This window comes from Vanessa cardui, chromosome 20 (assembly GCF_905220365.1).
Source record: "Vanessa cardui chromosome 20, ilVanCard2.1, whole genome shotgun sequence".
Classification (NCBI taxonomy): Eukaryota; Metazoa; Arthropoda; class Insecta; order Lepidoptera; family Nymphalidae; genus Vanessa; species Vanessa cardui.
The window spans coordinates 5,888,984-5,916,520 of record NC_061142.1 but is presented as its reverse complement, the minus strand read 5'-3'; the positions used below and the strand labels follow the sequence as shown (position 1 = coordinate 5,916,520).

Genomic DNA, 27,537 nt, shown 5'->3' with positions numbered 1-27,537 from the left:
ACTACGAATAACTATAGGCACTGGCTAATACTGTTGTTCTCGGGGTGTACATATTGGCAGGGCTTTAAGCTAGCTACTCTGGATAAGTGCCAACAACTAATGTCATGTTCTATCACCTAATAGTATATAGGTACTTAGTACGTCTGGTTTTAATATTTGTTTAAGTGCCAATATCTATAGGCAACGATAATGGCGGGATTGCATTAGAAATTCGCATCCCGAATTTAAGGTTGGGGAAGGGGTGGCGGGTAAGGGGGGTTGGTGTAGTACCTACACCACCACTACCCCCGCGCGGAAATCATTAGTTGTTTTTTTTTTTCAATTTTTAAATTTCAATACTAAAATAATCAGAATTTGTACTGTTAGTTAAATTTTGGTAGGGGAGAGATATAAAATTCCAATTATTGGTATACAATGTGATTTCTGGCGCTGCGCCGGCCGCTGCCGCGGCACGCTCGCTTCGCTCGCTCGGCTTGCGCAGCGTTTGGTCATAAAATCTAACCTAACCTAACCTATCCTTAGCTACTATAACTATCTACTATTTTTGTTGCCGGAGTGGCTTCGCCACTCCTGTGCCCCTCACAGCTGTTAATCTTGGGTGAAAAATAGAAACAACAATTATAGGTATATTTTACAAATTTATAAGAACCATTTATCTGTATATATACTTGACTACATTTAATAATGCGATAAATGGATATTTTTTATATTTTATGTTATATTGTATTCTATTATCATGTTCGTAAAATCTTCTGGGTGATTATTATTTTCTTTACAAAAGAATCACTACACTACAAAATTAAATTAATTTTTTACACGTTTATTTTTACTATTAATTAATATAGTATTTGTAAAAAATATTACAGAAAAAAGCTAACAAACATAAAAATAATGATTTAAGGTTAATTATAATGTAAAATATCGATCCGTTACACGTAACTTTAAACGCACATTAAAAAAAAACTATGGGTTTCCGCGGGTTGGGAGTGGTAAATTTCGAGAGAGGGGAGCAACCCCTTTAAGAAACTACCCCTACTATCATCAAATTCGGGATGCGAATTTCTAATGCCGACCCATAATGGCTTATCCAGGTTGCTTATCCAATTTAAATTAAGGAAAAGAACTGCAGGTTTAAAATCTATATTAATTCTATAAATGTGGAAGTAACTCTGTCTGTCTGTCACTCTTTCACGACTAACCAATGAATCGAATTTGATGAAATTTGGTGGAAAGCAAACTTGAAATCCAAGAAAGAACATAGGCTTTTTGCCTAACATGTGATAACCAACGCTTAAAACGCAAGCGACGTCGCGGGCTATTCAACAACAGCCTGTAAAGTCCCACTGTTGGGCTAAAGGCCTCCTCTCCCTTGGAGAAGGTTTTGGAACATATTTCACCACGCTGTTCCAATGCGGGTTGGTGGAATACACATGTGGCAGAATTTCTATGAAATATGTCACACGCAGGTTTCCTCACGATGTTTTCCTTCACCGCCGAGTACGAGATGAATTATAAAGACAAATTAAGCACATGAATCAGCGGTGCTTGTCTGGGTTTGAACCCGCAATCATCAGTTAAGATGCACGCGTTCTAACCACTTTGCCATCTCGATTCGCGGGTCGATCGTCGACGTCGCGGGCGATAACTATATGTATAAAATATTAAGTAAAAAAATAGAAGTTATTTAATATGTGGTTACGCGACTTCAGTCTCTTTTGTGAGCGAAGCCAAACGGAAAACAATCCATTTGCATCTTGACGTTATTAACGGCACATTGCCAGTATCATTATTGTTGGTACCCATATGTGGCTGCCGAGCGATCGTGGGTTGTCGGGCGAAGAGAATTAAAATCACGTGTATGAGGTTTTTTTACAATATCCAATAATTATTACAACGAAATATTATCAGCAATACAATCAACTCAAGTAATGACACTCCATCAAGCAAGTTTTGTTTCTGCGACATCCCAATGGATTGTTTTCCGTATGGTTTCGCGTACAAAAGAGACTGAAAGTAAATATTAAGTATTAAAAGTTCTGTCTTTAAAAAACTGATGATGTTTTCTGTTTCAGTCACTAAGTAAGATTAAACAAAAACTTATGCACATATGGAAAAACGCTTACAATCAGTGGAAAACAAACAACGACCCATTTCACTGGCAACTCTTGAAGAGCTTCGTAATGTTCACATTGGGCCTTAAACTTTTCAATGACCTCAAGCGACATATGGACAAAAAATTTTAAACGCGCAACAAACGGAAATGATATAATCACATTTTTATTTAAAATAAATTTCATGTTATTGATTTAACATTTTAGTGTTTCATTTGTTTATTTAAGTTTTTTTTTTTTTTAAAAACAAGAAAAGCAAACGTCCTACCCCTTTCGTAATAATATTTTTTTACAAGCTGTGCCCGCGCCTTTGCATGCGTTTGCATTTAACGAAAAAAAAATATTGTAGCCTAAGTTACTTGTTATTATATAAGTTATCTGCCAGAGGTAATTTAGATAAATAAATAAATATGAGACAACATCACATGCATTACTCTGATCCCAGTGTAAGTAGCTAAAGCACTTGTTTTATGGAAAATCAGAAGTAACGACGGTACCACAAACATTCAGATCCAAGACAACATAGAAAAATAATGGTAACCTACATCGACTCGGCCGGCAATCGAACACGAGACCTCGGAGTGGCGTACCCATAAAAACCGGTGTACACACAACTCCACCACGGAGGTCGATTTAGTTAATGGTTTTTTTTATCAAGTGTTATAATTGATTTAAAGAAAATATTAAATAATGTCTTATATATTGAATACTATATTTTGTCCTTTGCTCAAAGGGTTTTTCCACAGTGAAAAAACAAATATTTTCTTTTTCGACAGCTTCTCGTCAGCAGCATTGTTGTGCAATTAATGTTTGTCCATTATATACAACAGAGTTAAGGCTTTTTTGCCCCACCCTATAAAAGATGAACTGCAATCTTGAGTATTTACATATACGAAACATTATTATCAAAACATGTCTGATGAATTTCAGCCTTAAATAAGCTTTAAAAAAAGAAATTTTTCAAAAATGTATGTATACGTTATGTATATTTTATTATATAATAAATTTGTTTAAATTATAACGTGATTATGAATACGAGATAGACACGGTGATATTGTATCCAAGAGCCAATAAAAAACCCGTTTGGAACTGTGGTCAACACTTTTATCATTTAAAAAAACGCAATAGACCAAGAGCCTGCGTCCATTTGCAAGAGGTTTTGTGTAGATTTCATACTTTTTTTATGTTATACATAAAATGCAAAAAGCAAACGAGCAGGAGGCTCACCTGATGGAAAGTGATCACCACCGCCCATGGACATCTCCAACAACGGGGAGCTTGCTGGTGCATTGCCGGCCTTTAAGGTTCCTTTGGTCCTTTTTTTGAAAGTTCCCAAAACGTATATGTTCGGAAAAACTGCCGGCAAAAGCAGATTCCACAGAGTGGAACTAGCTTTCGCCGGCGAGCGAGGTAGTAAATGTCCTAAAAATCGCGCTGTTGTGGATTTTCGGACATCAAGGTGGTGGGGGTGGAATATCGGAATTTAAAATTTTGCTACGATATTGGATTTCGATTATCACATCACAATGTCAGATTTCGAATATCGATTCGATTTTTGATACTTTTATTGGTATTTGTTATGTAGTATCGATTATTGGTTTTTCTTATTATATTTATTATTATTAAATACAAATAAAATTATATATTGGCCGCTGTGTTAACTTTAAATTCAATTTCGCAATTTTTTATAGCAAATAACAGAATAAGAATAAAGTATCAACTTGTTTGTCGAATCAATTATTCATAAATATGGAACATACAAAATAGTATCTTTCCGTTTTTTTATGCAGAATATGACATAAAAATTTCAACACATTCGAATAAAATCTGGAATGGCTGAATCAAATTTGATGAAACTTTGTACGAAGCAAACTTGAACTCCCAGAAAGGACTTAGGCCTGACACATGACAACCAACACCCTAAAACGCGACCGAAACCGTGGGCGTGGGCGAATGACTAGTATTATATAAAACCTGACAAAATTTGTCATCATTTGTATGTTTAAGATTAACGGTAGAGGAAAAAGATGACTTTGGAAGTTAATATTTTTTAGCAAAAACTCGTCATCAGACGACAGTTCCTTACTAAAGACGAAAAATAATAAATATGCATTTAAGTTGATATGATATTTATTGTACTAAAATTAAAAAATATTTATTTGTATTGAGTCAATTATCTTGCTTTCTTTAAGAATATAATAACGGCATTGAAGTATATTTATATACAATATAATAAAAAGTATTACGTAAATTGGAACAGTCTTGTTTTTTCTTCAATTAATTAAGTGGACAAAGTAAATATAAAATAAAGATAAATTAAAATCGTATTACGTCATCGATTAATAAGCCTGATGCGCTGACGTGGTGGCGATTCCAGAGACATGGTTTTATTGAATAGCTTAAGAGCTCAACTCATTTTGCTAATAAATGAGAAGTTTCTTGATATCTTAACCTAACCATACTAAAAAAACTTAGTGGCTTTTTTTTACATAAAACTTATACCTGAAGATACTGCAAGTGTTGAGAATTTTTTTAATATATTATATTATTTGATAAGTATGTATACCACACAGTTTCACTTGTTTTCAATAGTAACTTGCAGCATGGTTTACTCTATTCATTTACTTTAAAATCGAAGAAAAGACTGTCCTTAATGGATATTTATACCCGATATCACATGAGACTATATACGCAATTAAACAATGCACCACACAACCAAATCTGTCTGTCATATAATAAAAAAGCCACATATATACATGGACTGACTGAAGTCTGTAAAAATGCGATAGAATATGTCGGAAGCGTACATCACAAAGTATATGCTAACACAAGTACAATATAAAGGGATATTTCCATTCGATTCCTACTGGTTGTATAATATAAGCCTGTCACACAACTCAAAAAATACTATGGCATGAAATCATACCCGTTCTAAGCTACAGTTAGCTAGTATTTTACGATGTACTTAAATGACGATTCCCACTTTAAACAGTCAATTATATACAACCTATAATTGCATTGCAAAACTCAATTGAAAATCAACATAAGAACCATTACGACCATTACATACAAGAGGAAAAGAAACAAAAGTATAACTAGCTCTTATATTATAAGCAACGACGCGGAAAGTACAAGAAAACCTCGTGTCGTATCAGATGAGCTTAATGTCGTGTCGGTAAACCACGCTTGCTCGCTTGCACGGTTTGTCTGCAAACAGAAGTGAGAAGCCTCTTGTTATTAGTGTTGTGTTTATAGTAGTGATAACCTTTAGTGTCGAATAATAAGCAATCAGTCGCTTGGTCGGTCTCGCGTCTGACAGTACACTCGTTTATTTACACGCGTTATAACTTGTAACACAAATGGATGTCATGTGCAAAAAGATTATCTTCATATGTTCCCTCGCGGTATTGTCAAGTGTCCTCGCTAAAGGTAAATACGAATTTGTATTATTCAAATATTTGAAAATCTTTTTTCAAATAAAGATAATCCGAGAAACAGTGATATCGTTAAATAATAATGTCATTATAATTGATGAGATTGTTGTCGTGACGTCGTTTGTTTATTGAAGAATTCCAAGTATTTGTAATATTTTAAATGAATGATATGAAGCAAAATTTATCTACATATATATTGCACAGTTTTTTTATGCAGTGTGTTAATGATGAGATAAAATTGTGGTGGGATATGTATGTACGACGATACCTATTTGTTTATATTAGTATTTTAGTATTTAATATATATTTGCAGTCTATTGTTATAGATACTTGTTATAATTACAGATAATGTACGACTGAATTTTGCCTCTTTCGAAAGAATATATTTTATTTTACAATGTTTTATATAAAACAATATAAAGTAACATTACTCTACTGCTTGTAATAGATTGTTTTTCGAGTATATACTTAAAAAACAAACATAAAGTATTCTTTATAACATGAGTATAACAAAAACACTGTTTTAAATAAACATAAAATAATTTATTTATACTTGCAATTCATATAAGGAAATACTCATATTCCAGTAAATGATACTTGTAAATATCTTAAGAAACACATTTTGATTACTGCGGTTTCCACAGACTCTAAAACTATTAAAATTTGATAAAGTTATTAGTTTAATGTGCTTAAGGAAAACTTGGATATTATTGTTATTGATTTTGATGGACACAACTGTAAATAACGCTGTCTCACTCTCGTGTATGATATTAGTGAGGAAAGCAAATTATTTAGTCTTGTCAAACGATTTTAAATAAAGTTTATGAGAACACAGGAGTAAATAATGTGAAACTAAGTTTTATTATATTTATATTTAGTTCATGAATAAGACATATCTTTAGTACGTCTTCAGATTCAAGGATAGATATCAGTATTTTGTTCTTAAAACCTAACCTTATATAAATTAATTAATTTACGTAGCATCATAAGTAATTCAACATTTTCTTTTGTTTTATATAAGTACATCCTTTATTCAATCGGTGACAAAATCGATTTAGGATAAATTTACATAGTTGTACAATTGTGCGCGGGAAAAACACAGATGTAAAAAAGTAAAAACCAATCCATTTGTTATAAAAAACAGTCGTTAAACTTTATACGGGGAATTATAAATAATATTTTATATTAATGAATGAGGTCTTCCTAAATATACTACGACCATATTTATAACTGAGAAATGTGTTGGAATTTTAATGGGACAAAAATGTAAGCACACTTCCTAAAAAACACGGCCGTCGAAAATTGAGTTGCAGGTCCAACTCTTTCTCTTTTCGTGCCTTATGTGAAATTACTTTTTTTGTCCAATTTGCTGTCGAAACACTTGACCTCTGGAGTAATGGTGCAAAGAGCTTTATTAAGAGTATAACTCATCACCTCACCTCATTACCTCCACTGCTGAGAGGAGAGTAGTTCGTTTTTAGTCCAGAGAATCGGAATTGCGATACAACAACATGTTCGTGCTAGCGTTCTTGCCACCATTCCACGAGGTCAAGATTGTATAAATAGTAACTATTTTTAACTAACATTTGTATATATTAAAGCATTTAATGTTATAAATTATTTTGATAATAAAGATTTGTATAAACTAAAACAAAAAAATAGTATATTCTTGTCCTAATACAAGATTCGGATACTGGTCCACGAGGCTTAAATAAATAAAAATAAATCGGCTCAGTAGTGATTCGTTTTTAGGTAGATTACTTCGAATAAATTTTGTCTGTTGTTCAATTAACTTTAGCTAGCTAGTTGAATGTTTTACGACTAAGATGCTAATTAATTCAATGTCAATTTACTTCAGTTAAAATGGCCCAAAAACGGAAAGTTACGCGAGTCTATAATAATTCTAAAACATAAGTCATTATTATTGTAACTAGGCCCGTCTGGTTGTTACCAGCCGCTCATCATACATTCTACCGCCAATCTCATATGTATATAATTATCCTCTGAGTTTCTTTCGCCGGTTCTTCTTAGGTCAGGGTGTTTTCTTTTCCGGAGTTTTAAACAGCAATATTTAGTAATTTTCTGGTTCCATTTTAAGGCACAAGGGTCATAACATCTTTTCCTCAAGATTTGTAACAAATTGGTCATGTATTGCCAGTAGTGGACACTTATGAAATATTAAGAAGAAATATTATGCTTTAATAGTGCATTGTTTAAATATCTTTTTTAGTAGTTGTCGTAGTCGAATGTAATTGACAAAATATGTTTAATAAGTAGGTTAGTAGTGGACACGTTAACAGATAAACATACTAACATATATGTACGTACAGATATATAGACCGTACGTCGTATTCAGATAACCAGAACACTGTAAATAATAATTCGCAAATCCATAGTGAATATCATAGATTTATCCAGCTCTTGCCACCAATATCACGTCGATTTGCTGACAAAATTTGTTTATTTGGCTTTTCTCCTGTTATAGTTGGAATAGAGTATGTTTGCCTTTTTTTCACTAACAAATGCCACGCATGTGTTACAGTTTTCAAATTTGTCTAATCGGTAAATCGTAAGCCAATAATAGTATCTCTACTTGTAGTCAATTCTGCAATCCATAAGCAAAACGAATCCTTTATTATATACATAATACCTGGAAAACTGGCATGTCTAAATACTTTTTTACTATTGTAACTAACTAACTTGCAAGTAAATTGATTTTTCAAGATAAAAAATTGTGTCCCTATAATTATCTAGATAGTTTTAGAAATCATAAACTGTACATTAAAACCCTCTGAAGGACCCTTTGAATAACTCACAGTAAAGACCAAACGTCAATTATTCACTCTAAGAATATTGCTTTGTATTTTTCATTTCTAGAATATAGAGTGTGATGACTAACAATGTATTACACAAATAACAGTCCCGGACGAGGACAAACTATATGGTCAGAAGCATATAGTGATGATTAAATGGCTACTTACGTTTACAATACTCATTAAATAGTCTACCACCAAACATTAGCTCAGTATTTGGTTTGACCCAATATAACTGCAGGCTTCCCAAGGTTGGTGGCTCATTGGCGATGTAAGGTTTGGTTTATATTTATTATGGTATATTGGTGACCACTATTAGGCTGCCCATTCGTCTGTCCGCTACCAATATCATAATAGTTGAAGTAACTATGTAAGTCAAGTAGATCATGACTGAGTGATGCTGACTCAGAACTATATTGAGATTACTCAGGAATTATTTCTATTGGCATCCAAGTGATGTGGCTTCCCCTGGCTATGAGATCACAGCTGAGATCCAGGTTCAAGCTCCAGATCTGATTCGTTTTCAACTCAAATTCTCAGTAGCAAAAGCAGATAGCAAGGTACGCTACGCTTGAAAATTTTCCATTTGTGTTAGATTTGGAGTTAATTGGAAAAGCACATTTATATGCACAGGCCCACTTATTTACTGTAATGTGCTGTTGACTAGTCTCAACATTGCCTTCATGGCCAAAATGGTCGGGAGGGCATAATTAAATGGATAAGTAAAAAGTAACTATGTACAATGTACATTGCCTTGTATTATTTTTATTATTTATGATCATTGGGTCATAAGCTCCAATCACAATTCGGCCAATTGTAATCTTACAACCTACTGTCTTCAATCTAGGATGGCTATGTAGTAAACCTACACTGACACAATTCATCAGTACCTATTAAATACATGTTATTTCGTTTTAACACTATACATAAGAAAGAGATAACACTATTTATTTTCCTGACAACTTTTTTAATATATATGTTTACAACAGAATCTACACTTGAGTCTTGTGTAGGTTTATTTACTAATTCCAATGTTTTTTTATTCTGTTGATCTATTATGTTGCGGTAGGACAAGTATTTCCGTTCCTAATTAGGTGATGTAACGATTTTTCTCAGTAATTTTGATTATATAAGTGTATTACTTTTGAAATACGTTATAATATACACTGTATTGATATGGGATCGATTATAAATTACTTCGTATAGGCTTATAAGAGCATGCGTGCGAAGTACCATACCCTAAATATTGAATAGGCTATTTGACAATGCGAAAAATAAAGTGTCAATTATTGTAATCAGTGTATATTATGAGTTTAAAAATGGTCATTTACCAACGAAAGTTGTAAATAATACTTAATATATTCAAAAATCCATAAATAAAAAACCTCTGGGTTTCTCAACCTCTACTAAATAATATATAATGGATTTTAAAAACCAGTCAAATAGCCTATTCGGTTTGAATATCATGTTAAGACATTCAAATGTAGAATTGCTGGACTTGGAATATGTTCCAAACCTTCTCCTCAAAGGGAGAGAAGGCATTTAGCCCAGCAGTGGGAGTTTACAGGCTGCTGTTGTTTGTTGTGCTGGACTTAAAACCTTTTACTTTTGAGGAAATTAAGGTATAAAGGTTATAGCACCGTGCTTCACCAACGTAGAAGTTACGAGGGTTGGTTGCTTTAAGGGGGTTTCACCCGCAATCTTTTTCATATACGTAATCATATTAATCATTTGTTATTGCTGGTAGTTAAACGATACTCTAGAACACTGGAATTAGTGACTAGCGTTATCTTGTAACACATAGGGCTCTTTTAGCTACAAAATGGACATAATTGTAGGGATTTTATGGCAAAACTATACATAATAAAGCATAAGGTAAAAAAATATTTTTATCAAAAATTATAATATACTATGTATGTATATATATGTGTATATATATGTATATGTGTGTATGTGTATGTATGTGTATGTGTATATGGTATGTATATAAATAAAAAAATATATATAATTAAATGAGACATTTGGGAACAGCCTGTATTGTTTAGTTTTAATAAATAGTATATGCGAATACTTTTCTTAGCCAATACAAACCAGAAAATGGTTTAATGGCTTGTAAAATATATTAATGTGTATGTTTTATTATAAAAAGAAATAAATAAATAAAAAAAAAAAAAAAAAAAAAAAAAAAAAAAAAAAAAAAAAAAAAAAAAATTGGCAAATCCCACAGTACAAACTGGTTCATCATTGGTAAAGCACCAGGATGTATACATACTAAATATATAATATTGGTGTTAACTTGGTGTAATGTACATTCCAATAAAGTATATATATATATACTTGACTAATAGGTTTCTCATCGAATATTTAATGACATTTAAGAAAAACATTTTTAATTATTTCTTTAGGTGTATTCGTTCATACAAATTATGCAGGAATGTCATACTTATGACTATAAATAAAAGCTATATCTAATTATTATATTTATATTCATGTAATTGATGAAAAAAAAACTACCGATTTTCTTGCTGAGACTTCTGGGTATTCTGACAACAGGAATTTAAAAAAGGTCCAATAGCTTATTTAAAAATGCAATTAAGAGTATTTTTTAAATAAACTGTATTTTTCAGTGTTGGGTTACCAAACATTCGTGTACCTTAGTACACGAATCGCTAAATCGCTAATTAAATAATTATAATTCATTCTCTTCTGCTGTCATAAAACGTATGCCCTTCAATAATTTGTAAATACTTTTTTACAGTATTATTCCATTATAACTATATGGAATCAGATATTAATATTAAATATGACATTATTTACGTTACATTGTTATCTGTGGTAATAATTTCCTGTAGCATTTATAACACTTATATACACCACATATCTGTATACTTATGAACAATGTACATACTACCTACGTATTTTGAATATTACAGATGTGGTTATTGAAAAATATTACTTTTTTTCAACCGACTTCCAAAAGGAGGAGGTTATCAATTCGTCTGTATTTTTTTTTATGTTTGTTACCTCATAACTTTTTACTGGGTGGACCGATTTTGATAATTTTTTTTTGTTTGAAAGGTAGTGCTTCCCGTGGGGTCCCATTTTTTTTTATTTTTTTCCGATGATGGTATCCATATGAAAACGACATAAGTCTTAATTTTGCATTATGTATATGCGCGACATATAGGTGAATAACTGAAAATCACGTTAACCAATTTTGATAATTCTTTTTTTATTATAAAATATATACTTCAAGGGTAATTTGGTGAAAGTTTGGTAAGGTTCTGAGCACAGGATCCATGACAAAGTAACGGAACGGAAGGGAACGGAACAATTCTGAGGAGCACGTTAGCGATACTCAGTCGAATCTTTTATTTATAGGTTATTTGGATATTTGAGTCACCTTCCGTAATGTGGTTACGTTTATGTAATTATCATAGTTGAATATTATAATCAACTAGCTAACTAACTAACTAGCAACCCCGGCTTCGCACCGGTGCAATACTGATACTAAATATACTACAGAATTTGTTTATTTACGACATCACATCGCAAACTTCTAAAATTATCAGTGTTTCTTTACTATATTGTTCATGTATTATATACACAAACCTTCCCCTTGAATCTATCTTTTAAAAAAACCGCATCAGAATCTGTTGCGTAGATTTAAAGATATAGGGACAGAGAAAGCGACTTTGTTTTATACTATGTAGTGATGGAACTCCTATACGGCTCGCAGTTAGGGTGCGATATGGGGCAGAATTTCTTACTATCTTTAATCAAATTTTGTGTGTGTGATGTGATGTCATATGATGTACGAAATATAGTTGGTCTTTTTCAAAGTTTTTTTGCTGAGTTCGATTACAGCTCTTTCGAGGGATCCTTGTAGTTTACGCCGCGTGACGTATTAAATCCGCATTTTCGAAAGTCTATTTTTGCTTTATTCGCAAGTTTCCTTTGAAATTGTCCTCGAAGTAGTTTCTGACTCATATAAACGGAACGCTTAATCTATCCACATTAAAAAAAATTAGTTAGTAAACATCAGCTTCACTTAAAATCAAAAAATAAATAAAAATTTTAACAAAAAGAAAAACCGACTTCAAACAAAACACTATTTTAAAACAAATGAATATGCACGAAAAAGTAATAAAAATAATTGCGTATTCAACATATTTTTTAGTCTTCCTAAGTTAAATGAAATGAAAAATTTTAGACTACTTAAAAGTCGATTAACGATTATGTCATGTATTTATAATTATTGTTATATTTGGAGTCGGTGTCAGCCAATAAAACCCTACAGTATATCTATCAAAAAACAATACGAGAATACTTTAACAAATATGTTTTTTACAAATTACCTTTTACACAATAATATACTGGATCAATCAAGGGGCTCGTATCGTTTCTTTCTTTTGATTGTTGGGACAAGGGCACCGTGGCTGACACCGGCTCCAAATATACCAATAACTATAACTACATGATATAATCGTTAATCGACTTTTAAGTAGTCTAAAATTTTTCATTTCATTTAACTTAGGAAGACTCTAAAAAATATGTTGAATACGCAATTATTTTTATTATTTTTTCGTGCATATTCATTTGTTTTAAAATAGTGTTTTGTTTGAAGTCGGTTTTTCTTTTTGTTAAAATTTTTATTTATTAAGTAGTGAAACTGACATACGACGAAATACCAAATAAATAAAATTAGTTTAAATTAACACTAAGTTGGATTGAACCGAAATATTTGTAACAAGCTTAACTACACTAAAAACCTTTGTCTGTTATATATATAAAACTAGCTTTCGCCTGCGGCTTTGCTCGCGTTAAATATGGTTATAAATAACTTAACAGAGTAATTTAAAATATTACGTTACTTGCGGGTTCAAACCCTGGCAAGCACCGCTGATTCATGTGCTTAATTTGTCTTTAAAATTCATCTCGTGCTCAGCGGTGAAGGAAAACATCGTGAGGAAACCTGCATTTTTTCAAATTTCATTGAAATTCTGCCACATGTGTATTCGACCAACCCGCATTGGAACAGCATGGTGGAATATGTTCCAAACCTTCTCCTCAAAGGGAGAGGAGACCTTTAGCCCAGCAGTGGGAATTTACAGGCTGTTGTTGTTGTTGCTGTTGTTAAGACAAATTTGTAAAGAACACTGGTCGTTCATCCATTTCCCTGCAGTCTTTTGTAAATATTTGATTTTATGCTTTGTTAATTAACTTAAAGTGCTGTAAACTGTACTCTATTTAACTGAATCAGGACTTAGTCAGGACTTGTTATTTATATATACAGAGATAACATGTCTTTATTGGCTGATTCATCATCGCCAAGCGTAAAGTATTAAAGTTAGAGCCATTAAATCTGGTGAGTAGGATCATATAATTAAATAGACACCCACTAAGGAAGGAATTTTGGAAATTCGACCCCTAAGGGGCTGAAATTTGAGTTTTAAAAACATGAAATCAAAACTCATCAATGTAGTACAAAGAGATAAATATATTCAACTACAACGCGCGTATAGTAGAGGGTAACTGCTAGTATAACATGTGACGTCATACAAGCAAAACAAAATATACATATTATTTTACTCAGTATTGTTTGTTTCATTGTATTTAATTTACTGGGGCTTAGATCCGTCTAGGTGACTTAAATTCATTCACCGATTATTCAAACCCCAAACCGTAACACTTTATATTGTTGTTCAAGTATGACAGAACATTATACCCTTTTCAACCGACTTCAAAAAGGAGGAGGTTATCAATTCGTCTGTATTTTTTTTACATATTGCCTATTTGAAGTTCGGTTTATATTGGCAGTGTGAACATTGCTATATATTATCTGTGGGGACATTATGTGGCCTAATGACGGGCTCATTTAGTCAGGGATATGATTAATTAAAAAAAAGTACAACTCGTGTTTCGATATATATCTGTATAATTGTTTATAAATATCATATATTTACTTTCTCATACGTCTTGATTATGTTTAGTGTCAAATAACCGGCTTATTCGAGGTTACAATATGAGGAAAATTTCAGAATTATCAACAACATTTGTCTGTTTTATAATTAATATAAATGGTTAAATATCTTTTAATGACCAAAGTAAGAATTATATACTCATTACTAGTTACACTGTCTAAAAACAATATTTTTTTTTTAAATATCTATGTTATACTAGACACGAAAAGAATATTTACAGTAAATAATACAACGTATATTACACAAGTCTTATTTGGTGGTAACTGGTAGGGTATTGTAATACCCAGTATGAGTAAGCCCCAACCACTCATCGCATAATATACCGCCAAACAATAATACCTTAATAGTTCTGTCGGTAAATTCACAGTCGTTTTATTTACAAGACTTTGTTTTCCCAAAATCGCTGTGAATGATTTGTAATAAACCCAACCTGTACTTTGAAAACCTACTAACCCTTTATCTCTTTATATGACTTAGGATTCTACAATATACTGAATTTCTCTGTGTAAAAAAAGGATCCTACGCACTACTTGTTAAGGAACGATAGAACAGTTGAGCAATTTCAAGGTGAAGCTGTGATTCGACAAAGTTACCTTTCTCTCTCACGGTTTGTAGGGCTAGTTAAACTATTGGAACAATTAACGTGTAACATAGCTATGTAAGGTATGGATAATATTAACACCAGTGCCTATGGGCGATGATACCATAAGATGGCTAATTATCCAACGTTCCTACCGATTAAATAAAAAACAAATCTATGAGAAAGATTTACGTAATCTACTCGATCCTTGTCTATTCGGAATTGATTTGTTGCTAACAAAGAATAAACCATTTATCAATGTAATATATGTTCCATGTGTGTGTATATATTTTATACTATTATATTCAAATGTCAAAATTATATTTTATTTATCTTTTTCAGATATTTGCAAAAGCGATGCAAGCTGCATACCCCTGGAAGAATGCACCGACCTGTATAACAGGTTACAGCGTGAACATGATGAATTAATAATAAACCTTTTAAAAAAATTACATTGTGGCTTTGACGCTGCCAAAAAACCACAGGTAACTAATTGACTTACTAAACTACTTAAAATAAAGTAGGGCTCATCTAGTTATGTGGCTGTATTTATCTGGTCTTTTTTGATAGATGTGTTTGTAATAGGTGACTAGAAAAAATAAATAAATGGCAAAATTAATGGCAAAGTATAAAAATTTCGATAATGCTATTTATTGTCAAGTGAATAATTGACGCATGTTAAGATTTGTAGCGAACACTTAAAAAACTTTCCATTTAATAAATAATATTTTCTTCTGGATTTACGCTCCCAGACTTTTAAGGCCTCTAAGATTTTTTGTAGGCTCTTCGTCTTGAGATTATTCTTATCTATCGATCCCCTAAATGTTCGATAGGGTTTTGAGGAGACCACTGTAAAACGCTAATGGTTGTGTCAGAAATTACTCTCTATATATGAAAAGCGGTATGTGTCCGAGCATTTTCTTGAAAAAAGATGAAGTTTTCACCTACTTTTTGTAATTGGCAGTTATAGTAGCTTCTTACAGAATTTCCAACTCCATTTTAAGCTTATTGGCTTATTGCAAAGTTATTGGCCCTAAACGGTATATTCCGTGAATGCCGAGTAACGAAAACGGTTCACCCACTGTTTCGCGCGCACGCGTTGATTATTATCACTTATTTTTAACTTTAGCTTCATCCGTAAACAGCACAGATGTCCGGTTATTATTAACAGTATCACTAGTCCAAGTAATCACGAACGAAGGCATTGTAAATGGCATTAAAGTTCTAGATTCAAATCTTGGTAAGGTGTCCTAAAACATTTCAGGAATGTGTTGAAATTCTTTACTTCGATAATCAAACTTCGGGGGTGCCTTTTGTGTTTTGAATAGTTTATTTTGGCTTCATTTCAAAATCAAAATAAACTTTATTCAAGTAGGCTTTTACAGGCAATTTTGAACCGTCATTTAACAATTAAGTGAAGCTACGAAAGAAAGTAGATACTACCGAGAAGAATCGGCAAGAAACTCAGTAGTTTTTCTTTTTCAACATTTAAGAAATACAGACATGTTAGTTAAATACAATTATATATTTATGTAATATATCCTGCCTTTATATCTCGACTACTATAGTTATTCTAACTTGTGATTTACATAATGAATAAATATATGAATAAAAACGTCGTTTACATACGATTATGTTTGAGTTATTCGTCTGCTTTTTGGTAAAAACTAACTTTGTCTCTCTCATGAAAGATTTAAAACAAACAAAGGGAGCGCTGTTAAAGCAAATAATTAAAATTTTATTATTATAATCAAAGTTTTATATTACTTTATGATATTTTTATCGAGTCCATACAGAATTATCATAAAAACACTTATACTCTCAATATTTATATTCTTTAAGGTATGCTGTCCACCGCATTTTAGAAACATACAAACAATGTCCAGACTCCCTGAAGTCAATTTTAATCCAATGGAATTAATACCCGATTGGAAAACATGTGGTATTCAAAATAATGATCGGATTGTTGGTGGAACTGAAACGGAACTTGACGAGCATCCTTGGATGGCATTGTTGCGATACGACAAACGTAAGTTATTGTTTTTAGACCATCTCAACACTGATATTAGGGAACTACTTATAGTACGAAACTACTTAGATGCAGCATCTGCAAAATTCGTAAAAACGATCACATTCGAAATAAGTATACTAAGACACAACTTAAATATAGCATCGGCAAATTTAATAAAACCGATTACTGCCGATTTACACAACCAATAGAAATAGCTTCCTATTTTTCCGCTTTTCGTCGCTATTCGTAGCTATAGATTCTCGCGTCAGTCAACTCGTCAAATTGACGAATATATTACTAAATATATATTAAAAGTTGTTACGTTTGTGTAAAGGTCATATTCACATAAGAAATAAATATTGATAATTTGGGATAGCATACTTAATTCGGGTGTTATCGGTTTTACGAATTTAACCGATAATACATCTTAGTTACGTCGTACTATACTTGCGAGGTAAATATAGAGGAATAATATTCTTTTCCTCATCTTCATTATTTTAACGTGTAAAATCGTGTTTACAATAATGTATCACCGCATGAGTAGGTATTAACTAAATAACAAAATGTTCATAGATAATATGTATTTTTCCTGCTATTTTAATGATGTTTACACGTAATGTATATCGTCTAAAAATATGTATTGCAGCTAAGGGAAGCGGTTTCTACTGTGGTGGCGTTTTGATATCTTCGAAATATGTTTTGACGGCCGCGCACTGCATAAAAGGGGCTGATCTACCGAAAAACTGGAAACTGTAAGTCTATAACACACTGTTTAGAAAGCCTATTAAAAATATGAAACTGTTAGACATAATACGTTATTCGATGTAGATGTCTGTATGCACCAACCTACGTACCTATTAAAACTATGCAAGTTATCTTTGAAAAATTTAGTATAAATACCCTTTCTAAATTATTAGCATTATTTTATTGTTTTAATTGAATCGACTAGATCCAATGCCAAAAGTATTTTTGCTGGGTTTCCTAAGATTTGGTAATTGGTATTCCTATTCTTTGTTCATACTCGTAGCTCATACTCGGACTATAATGAGCCAATATCATGTCTTTAGAGCTAGAATAACCCGATTGAGGTAGAACTTAGGATGGAGTCTTCTGGTAATTTGCAGGGTAATGTTTCGATTTCATAAAGCAAGACTTTTTAGTTGAACACCAAGCTGCAGCAGCAATTTTTAGTTCAGCAAAGCTTGTTTTTGGATGAGCTCTATGAGCTCTAATGATCCATACATCAAAACTTATAATGAGATGGCCTATTTTTTTTTCTATTTCCCCGCTAAACGCTAAGTGTAACAAATACATTGCCGAAGAAACAGATCGTAATTCTTAACTACAAAAGCCTGATACGATGACTGTCTATAAAAGCCTGTAATTCATGTCTACATCTGATATCTTCTAATCACATACTAATAACGCATAATGTTTTAAATCATAATGTATTGATATATAACATCGATTTTAATTCAAATAAAATTACAGGTCTCAAGTTAGACTCGGCGAGTGGAACGTGACTAGCAAGAAAGACTGTTATTTAGACGACTGCAGCCCGCCTGTTCTCGATATTCCCGTAGAAGAGGTTATTGCCCACGAAGGCTACACCGCCGATGACAATCACCAGCAAAACGATATCGCTTTGCTTCGATTGGCCACCAAAGTTGAGTTCAATGGTACGTAAACTTATAATATCGATATATTTTTGTAAAATAGTCTTCCTCTTTTCAAATACATGTTTGCAGATATGCTTTTATTTTAGTTTCTTTTTAAATAATGTAGCAAACGTGTGATTTGCAATCAATTTTTTAATATTGTCTACTTTCAGATTTTGTTAAGCCCATATGCCTTCCAATTACTCCAGAATTGCGTAATAATTTATTTGATGGCTACTATATGGAGGTGGCCGGATGGGGTAAAACGGAAACAAGTAAGTACTTCACCTAAAAAATAAACTTTTTCCAATTGCCATATAAGTTACGACGATCTCAGAAACTACGTTCTGATACAATATCTACATTTGAATTATGAAGTTTATAGCATTCACGTTGCAATTACCGGTACATTGTATATTCTACCGCCAAACAGTAACAGTTAGTAATGTATTCCGGTTTGGAGATCATAATCGTAACATCTTATACCATTTGGTGGCGCATTAATGATATGGGGCACTAATAATATTTTTTTGATGACGACTTACCAGATTCAGGGGGCCCATTTACATCCGTTAATTTGTACTCCTAGAAGTTCTAGAAGTATACTCTTAAGTTATTATCGTATTGTTTTCAGGATCAACTTCGAATATTAAATTGAAAGTTCGAGTGCCAGTAATAAATCGAACGGACTGTCAGAATATCTACAACAGAGCGGGACGTACGATCACAGAAAATCAACTTTGCGCTGGTGGCCTGCAAGGCCAGGACTCTTGTCGAGGAGACTCTGGTGGTCCACTTATGGGGCAATTGTCTTCAATGGAGAATTGGATGGCAGTAGGCGTCGTATCTTACGGTCCATCGCCTTGTGGTACCCAGGGCTGGCCCGGCGTCTACACGCGCGTATCCGCTTACGTCGACTGGATACTTGCCAAAATCCGACCATAACTTATTTTTTATTTAATAATACGAACTTATATTTGAGTTAAAATTGTTCGTTGACTGGTTGACTTCTTCTAAAAATAAACTAAGCCTTTAATAATTCTAAAATAAAAAAAAAATTGAATCCATGTTCCTTTCCTTTATATAATTTAAAGTTTTTATTTTTTATAAATATAATAATGAAATATGACAATTGTAAAAAACATACATTTTATATATTGAATTTTATATAATAAGTCATTTCCGACTGAAGAAATAAAAAATATTCAATTTATATTAAAGTTATTGATTTTAATATGCCATAATGTGATATTTATTTAGAACTGATGTTATATTTTGTGGAAAGACTAATATATTTTTGATCAAACATATGAAAATACTCACAACCATGTGCCATGACATGTATAAATAAATTTTATAAAACAAATACTAATTTTAATAAAACTGTTATTTCCTTTGAGTATTCACGTAATAACATTACGACATTATTACATTTATTTTTATAATTATAAAAATTTGACTCTGCACTTATATACATTAAATAATATGTCTGAACTGTATATGATATATTGCATATAAATTTATACTCACTAGCATTCACTGTTATATATTAAATGTAATCATCATTGAATGTTTGAGAAAATACCATGACTTGACTATGATTTGTTTTTTTACGGAATAAAATCTTTTGCAAAAAAAGTGCTGAACTACATTACTTATATTCGTTGTATCGATTATTCGGATATAAATTCGATATATTCGATTCAAGATCCAATATTTCTACTTCGTCGGCTATATTTGTCATACAAATTAAAAGCAACACTGCCAACATTACGCTTAGGATTTATGTTATTCAATTTGTCGTATAATTTCCGTCATTCTTTCATTCGTTCTTTTATTATCATTATGTACATATTTAAAATGTACACAGATACAGTTCATATTAGTAGGATAATAATTATAAATATAAAATAAAACACTAATTTATATTCACGACATATATTTAATTTTAATATGTATATGTATGATTTCATGAATATCAAATGCCTTTCTCTTCACATTGCTAAGCATCAGCACCTTTCTATCACTCGAACCGCTTCACAATTTTCTTTTCACCTTAATATCTTATATTTTAATAATAATAAAAAAATCACTATGCGTATAAAGGAATACAAAATCTTGGCACTATATTGTATTGTTTGTACTCATTTCTTTTAGGTCTTTGGAACTGAAGTTTGTTTTATAGCTTATCGGTTTTCATTTATCAACAGATATAAATAATATGTTTATCTTGTAAATAATTAAACCAAATTAGAAGGCAGTTTACAATGTTATATCGATTTCAGCTCCAGTATATTTTTACAAATGCAAAACTGTATTCACAACAATCTGTAGCGGAATACATGCCTAATTCAGATTTTACTTTTCAATAAGCTTTACAAATAATTCTATAACATTTATTCCATAAAACAAAAGCTAAAAAGTATGGTATATGGTAACAATTTGTGCTTTTTGAATTATTTTTCTGCTATGAAAAAATAAAATTTAGCAAATCTTTGATTTGTTGTTCACAATATGGAAAATTCCTTTGATTTGTAACAATTTGGGAGAAAGTAAAATACAACCATTGTTTACTTATATATCACAAAGAGTATATTATAAATATATTTTGATTATGATTATTATTTAATACATAAAAATGTATCAATATGTTTATATTAATATCTAAATACTGATATATATATTATAATGGAAGAAAGATATGATTTATATGAGATTCTAAACCTGTAGGAAATTGCTAAAATAGCTAGTGGAATGCTCTAAATATGGAATGTTATAGACATCAATTCTTATACCTAATAGTTTAAATTAATAAAATTTCATCCTTATTTTAACAACAAATAAGATCTAAAATTCAGGTACAAAGGTACCAAAGTATATTTACTTACAAAACATGCCTCACTGATAAATGGCATTTTTTCTATAGTTATATGAAAAAATATTTTTACTATAAAAAATAAATAAAATAATACTATGAAAGTATCGGAATCAATTCTTGTGGATTTTAGGAGGCGGCAGCAATTTCTACATTGCTATTCTCCTGCGAAACAGCTAGTGTTTCACTGTTTTCGTTACTACCAGACTCGATTAGGTCTTCCTCAGGCTGAGCATTTTCTATCGTAAAATGCAACTTATGTTCTTCATCGAGGTCACCATTCAACTTGAAACCATTCACAAGTGCATCTTGCAGCTTGATACCGAATTCTGCATCAATTTCAGATACAGCTTTTACAAGTCTATCCCGTTCTTCTTCTGCCCAGGTAGGAAACCACTCATTAAACAATTTTATCTGAAAATATATGATATAATAACATTATAATTATAATTAGTAAACATGCATATTTATCCTCAGTAATGATGAGAATGATGGGTTTTGCAATAACACATCTTTCTTTATAACAAAAAGTAATCATAGACCAAAAAGTAATGTTAGTTTTTGTTTGATAATGAAAGAGCAGATGTGCAATAATTTGATAACTATTAATATCTCTCTGCCCATAGAAATTGTCATCATAAGAGCCATCTTCACATTAAAAGTTATAATCTTTCACATAATTACTTATTCACTTTATTTTTATCAATTTATTTTTACTTTCCATGGTCCTATTACTACTTCATTGATTTTAGATTTGCCAATAAAACCACTTTGGTTTTATTGGCAAATCTATAATTATGTATACCAATTATTCAAAGATTTGGCAATTCAGGTGATATTGCATTAATTTAATGACCAATCTATTAATATTTTTCTCTTATAGAGGCTATATATATTTTTTTAACTTAGCTTCAATTATTAAGATTATAATTATTTGTTAGTAAACTCACACGACATTGAAACAAGCTCACAGGCTTATCGTCACAGGAAAGAGCTGCTAGCGTACTAGCTAACTGGTCTGGCTTGCCTCCATGTGCAGCTGCCAATACTGGTAGAAAATCTTCCCGCTGCAGCTCACTGAACTCCCCAAACCATTGTAGAATGTATCGGAGTTGGGCTTCTGATGTTAATCCTGGGTTCGACATACTGCGAGGAAGTTGACGATATTCTCTGCCTGCAAGTTGTTAGAAATGAACATATAGTTTACAATATATTAAGAAAATTAAGCTGTACTGAAAGTTTAAAATTTCATTTCATTTTGTTTAAAAAAATTGAAGATTTAGTATTCAATTTTAATAGAATAAGGCTGTCTTTTTTTTATATTAAAGTAAAAACAACATATGGCATTCATTTAAAAATATAAAATTACATACACAGCAATCTTTTTATTATCATTATTTTGAAAAATGTTTATATTCAGTTTCGGGTTGAAGATTCAGTAAATTATTTAATCCTTTTATTTATTTATTTATTTTAATTAGTTCAGATTATTTACAAAAACGTTCCAACAAATAAAGTGTTATTTTTATTTTAATAATTAATATGAATACTTACTTTCAGCAGCGATTGATAAACAAACTGTAGTTTCAAGTAAAAATGCCATTGAATGTAATATTTTATAAAAGAAAACAAAAAAATTAAATACGATCGCTAAGAACGAACTCCGTAGAGAAACTAGCTAGTAACTATTCATCGAGTTTACAACAACTTTCCAACACCTAGCATTGGTCCGCGCAAGGTTAAATAATCGTTGTAATTTCACCTTTCCAGAAGATTATATCATAACACCAGCAACTTTCTATATTATAAAATTAACATTTTATTTATTGATAAATGGTAATTTTATGTCAAAATGCAAATATTTATAGGGAAATACTTACACCAATAACTTTTATCACGACTGTTATGTGGTTAGGTATCGTATACAGATGGTTTTGTAGCTTCCAGGATAACAAGAGTTAGTATTTTGATAAGAATGGTTTTTGGTAAAGCAAATTTTATGTCAATTGTAATTTGTATTTATTTTATCTTTGTGATAAAAAAAAAAACTTGAATAAAATTCAAACATTGAATGAGATTTGAAGTTGAGTCAGTTCACAGTTCGGATGCCATTTGAATGAGTCTGAATGATAACGATTCCAGATTATAAAATATTATCTTAGTATTAATTGCCATACGTAATATACTTGCGTCAAACTAATAATTTTATTATTGTACATTTATGATGCATTAAAGTTAAACTTAGAAGGCAATCTTTACTAAAATGTAAATTTTATTTGCTATTTATATTAAAATAGCTTATACATGCTATTTTAATTGAGAGATTTTTCTGCATCGTTTAGACATACCTCTATGACGAGTTTTACTGACACAAATGTAACATAATCTGGTTTTGGTTCGTTTAATGAAAAATATTATATTATATTTTTTTGCAATAAAATGAAATGGAGGCACAGGTTATTTTTTTTAATGTGTAATTTGTATTGATTCCACGTGACCTTACTATAAATTGTAATCAATTTTGTAACAACCTGTGTACATACTTTTAGTATGCGCTAGAAACCGTAGACTGGCTTAAATTTAAATTTCTCAACCTTCAATTGAAGCGGCTTATTCGGACGATGTATCCATATCAGTTTATATGTGTTGTCTATGATCCATTTTTATGGTTACGAAACTTTTATTTTAAAAGACTAATAATATTCGTCATAAAAATCAAATGCAGAAACAGTTAAATCAATCGCAAATGAAAAAAAATAAAACAAGTAGAATTAATTTCAAACTTTAATAACACACAAATTAGAGACGAATTTGGAAAAGTGAAAATATATGTTTTATTTTCACTTTTCCAGGTATAATTTTATTATATTATCATTTTTTTCTAATGATGAATGAAGAGTTTGAACATTTTAATTTAGCGTGATCCAAAAATTATGCAGTGTCAATTATAGTAATCAGTATCATATATACTGATTACTATAATTTGAGTTTAAAAATGGTTATTTATTAAAAAAAGTTGAGAACAATACTAAATTTATTCAAAAATCTTTATAATATCATTTTTTTTAAACGTCTATCACGTGACACAAAACGCTTCTGATTGGCCGGCCTTTGATAAAGTCACTTGCTTGTTAACCTTGTTTGCCTACTATATGTACCACAAATTAAAATACAGGCAAGTGACGTCACTTGCAGCGCCATTTTGTCCAAGTAGCGTTTTCGCGCTTTTAAATATGGACTTTTTAATATAATTTTTTTCGGCTAATATGTATTAGATATAAAAAAATAACTTTTACTGGGTTACTTAACCTCTACTAAATAGTATTAAAGATATTTTAAAAACCAGTCAAACAGCCTATTTTGAATACAATAACTCATAAGGGTACGGGGTAGGATATGGTTAATAATGAACAATAGCAATATTTAATTTAAAGCCAAATCCAGCAAATATAATAAATGTAAATATATTAACACGCAATTATTGCAATCACATACAGACTTAATACATAAATATATCAATTCAATATCAATTTAAGCGCTAGTTCCAAAACAAAGTCAAATTGACTTTTGAATGAAGTTCAGAAGGAATGATATCAAGGTTTAATCTTCTAGTAGATGTGTCAGCTGCATCAAACACACGAGATAGGTAACTGCTAGTGAAACGTAATGCAGTGGTAGTCGGGAGTCTACGGGGATTGCCCGGAAAATACAATACTCCAATGGTTTCTCTCGAAAATATCTTAACAATTGACGTAGATTTACACGTCGCCTTTCATCTGAAATATTTTGATGATTATTACATTTAATCCTACCTTTTTTGACTGAATATAAAAATGAATAGTCACGTTGCCATAACGTATATTACAACATTGTTAATATTTATTTCGAATACAAGCCATGGACCAGTAAGTTCATTATAAACTACGGATATTTAGGTTTTATTATGAACTGTTCATAATAAAATAAATATCTAATATCATACAATATTTTGATGAACCGATGGAGATCTACCGAAATATACCACTGTTGGGCTAAGGCTTTTTCGCTCTTTTGAGGACATGATTTGTGGCTTATTGGACCACGAAGCCCCACTTCACGTTGGCGCATGCCGCATACATACGTGCCACATTTCGGAGAATTAGATTTCCTCGAGATGTTTCCTTCGCCGCGATTTACGAGATGAATTATAAACACAAGTTTGCTACTATTTTAATTGGAAGCCCTAAACGCTGGCCTGGCCATACTCGACCAGCTGGAGGATACGCATTCGAGATAAATACTCGCCCATTGTTATAAAAAAATTGAAAACCTATTGAATACTCAATAAATTTCAAATGAATTTAGTAAAATTAAAAATATGACATTTTTTTCACTTACCAGTACACGTTATCACTCTATTGGCTATATCGATTTTCAAGATATTTATTTGTTCAGATATCATTTCCATTATTATTGACGGAAAAAATAATACAGCATAGTAATAAATCAAGTGAGCTATTCCAAATGATAACTGCATATAATCTTTAGAAGCCTTTAAAAAATATAATTTATTAATTAGTTTTTTAAATATAAACTCTCTAATAATCTCTTATAAACATTTTGTCTTTGTTATGGATGTCAAATGTTTTCTTCTACGACATTCTTACTAATCGGAGTTCAATATTGGTCAGGACCGTATTTAGGGGAGGGCAACCGGGGCAACTGCCCTGGGGCCTCCACATGAGAGGGGGCCACAGTTTTCAGCAAGTTAACAAATACTGAGATATAGTCAAATTATAATAATGTTACTATTTAATATTTTAAAAGTTACCGATACAAATCATAGCTTACTGATTGAAATAAAAAAAAAACTAATTAATTCATAATAATATAATTATAAGGGTGTTCACGCTTCTGTTTGTCTAGGGCCCTCACTGCTTTGACTCTGATATTGGTAGTGCTTAAGTATATCCCCATGACTTGGTCGGATTTCGTTAGCCGAGTCCGTTAGAAAACATATGCTTTATATAAACGATAACTTTTTTCCATATATTTTAATTTTATTTATATACAAATAAGTTGATATACGATTTTTTTTAAATGACACTCGTGGTCATTTTTTTAATGTAATCATTTCCGATATGATGTACTGGATGCTGATTTTTGAAATCCAATTAGTAAAGTAGGAGAATAGCATTCATAAACAACTTTGGTCTTGAATTCAGAGGTAGTGTAGGCAACATACATAACATAACATAACATGGGCCACTGCCCGCGACATTACAGTTAATCGCGGCCTCGTACTTCCAAAATTAAAGTCGAAAATTTTAATAAAGTATCATATAAATTATGGAATAAATAGTTTTTTTAAGAATACCTATACCTCTTAAAAAATTCTAACCAATGGTCAATAATGATCATGTATACATATATACATAATATACATTGGATGCACATTACGGTAAGAAACATTAACCATTAGACGTCGCATTTTAGGGTGTTGCTTGTCATGTGTTAGGAAAAAGGAGCTGCATATCAAATTTCATCAAATTCGGTTCAGCGATTTGGCCGTGAAAGAACGACAGACACGCAGACAGACTGACTGACGGAGTTACCTTCACATTTATGATATACATATAGATTGCCAGTATGGAACGTACCTTGGAATTTAGAATATCTATTGGAAGCTATAATATATAAACCGGCTTATAACAATACTAAGTTTGATGATAATTTATGAGTGGGTGATATTAATCCAGAAGGCCTTGCACAAGCCTACGTGGTGAAGTTTCTTTTGTATTTTGCATTTGCATTCTAATAAATCATAATTAGAAATAGTCAATTTCAATAAAAAACAAAACCATCAACGATGAAATGAACTGAAATGAACTGAAATGAACAAGCCCTGGACTTATCCACATAAAATGTTGGTCACGCGACATAATTACTTGAATGGAGATACCATTGGCCGAAATCTAAATAATCTTTGGTGTTTAAAAAACAAATCTAAACAAAGTTTCTTAAAATAGGCTCTCACGAGCACTTTGAATCATTAATTTTATATTAATAGTTAATTCGTGAAAAATTTTCGT

At 31.4% G+C, this 27,537-nt stretch overlaps 2 protein-coding genes across 3 annotated transcripts; one reads left to right on the top strand and one right to left on the bottom strand.

Annotated features, from left to right (window-relative positions):
* Positions 1 to 5,251: 5,251 nt before the first annotated feature.
* Positions 5,252 to 19,957, top strand: LOC124538185 (CLIP domain-containing serine protease HP8-like). The gene is made up of 7 exons (XM_047115152.1): positions 5,252 to 5,540; positions 15,265 to 15,407; positions 16,765 to 16,951; positions 17,580 to 17,685; positions 18,425 to 18,612; positions 18,765 to 18,866; positions 19,226 to 19,957. Exons 1-7 carry the CDS (start codon positions 5,471 to 5,473, stop codon positions 19,534 to 19,536), a joined length of 1,107 nt encoding a protein of 368 aa, XP_046971108.1. The 5' UTR covers positions 5,252 to 5,470; the 3' UTR covers positions 19,537 to 19,957.
* Positions 19,958 to 20,513: 556 nt separating this feature from the next.
* LOC124538186 (uncharacterized protein C14orf119) lies at positions 20,514 to 23,571 on the bottom strand. Of its 2 annotated transcripts, none has more exons than XM_047115154.1 (3): positions 23,347 to 23,571; positions 22,417 to 22,640; positions 20,514 to 21,880 (listed from the first exon to the last, which is right to left on the bottom strand). In XM_047115154.1, exons 2-3 carry the CDS (start codon positions 22,609 to 22,611, stop codon positions 21,596 to 21,598), a joined length of 480 nt encoding a protein of 159 aa, XP_046971110.1. In that variant the 5' UTR covers positions 22,612 to 22,640; positions 23,347 to 23,571; the 3' UTR covers positions 20,514 to 21,595. The 2 variants fall into 2 exon arrangements, with proteins under 2 accessions (XP_046971110.1, XP_046971109.1); XM_047115153.1 differs by lacking the exon at positions 23,347 to 23,571 and adding an exon at positions 23,021 to 23,261.
* Positions 23,572 to 27,537: the final 3,966 nt, after the last annotated feature.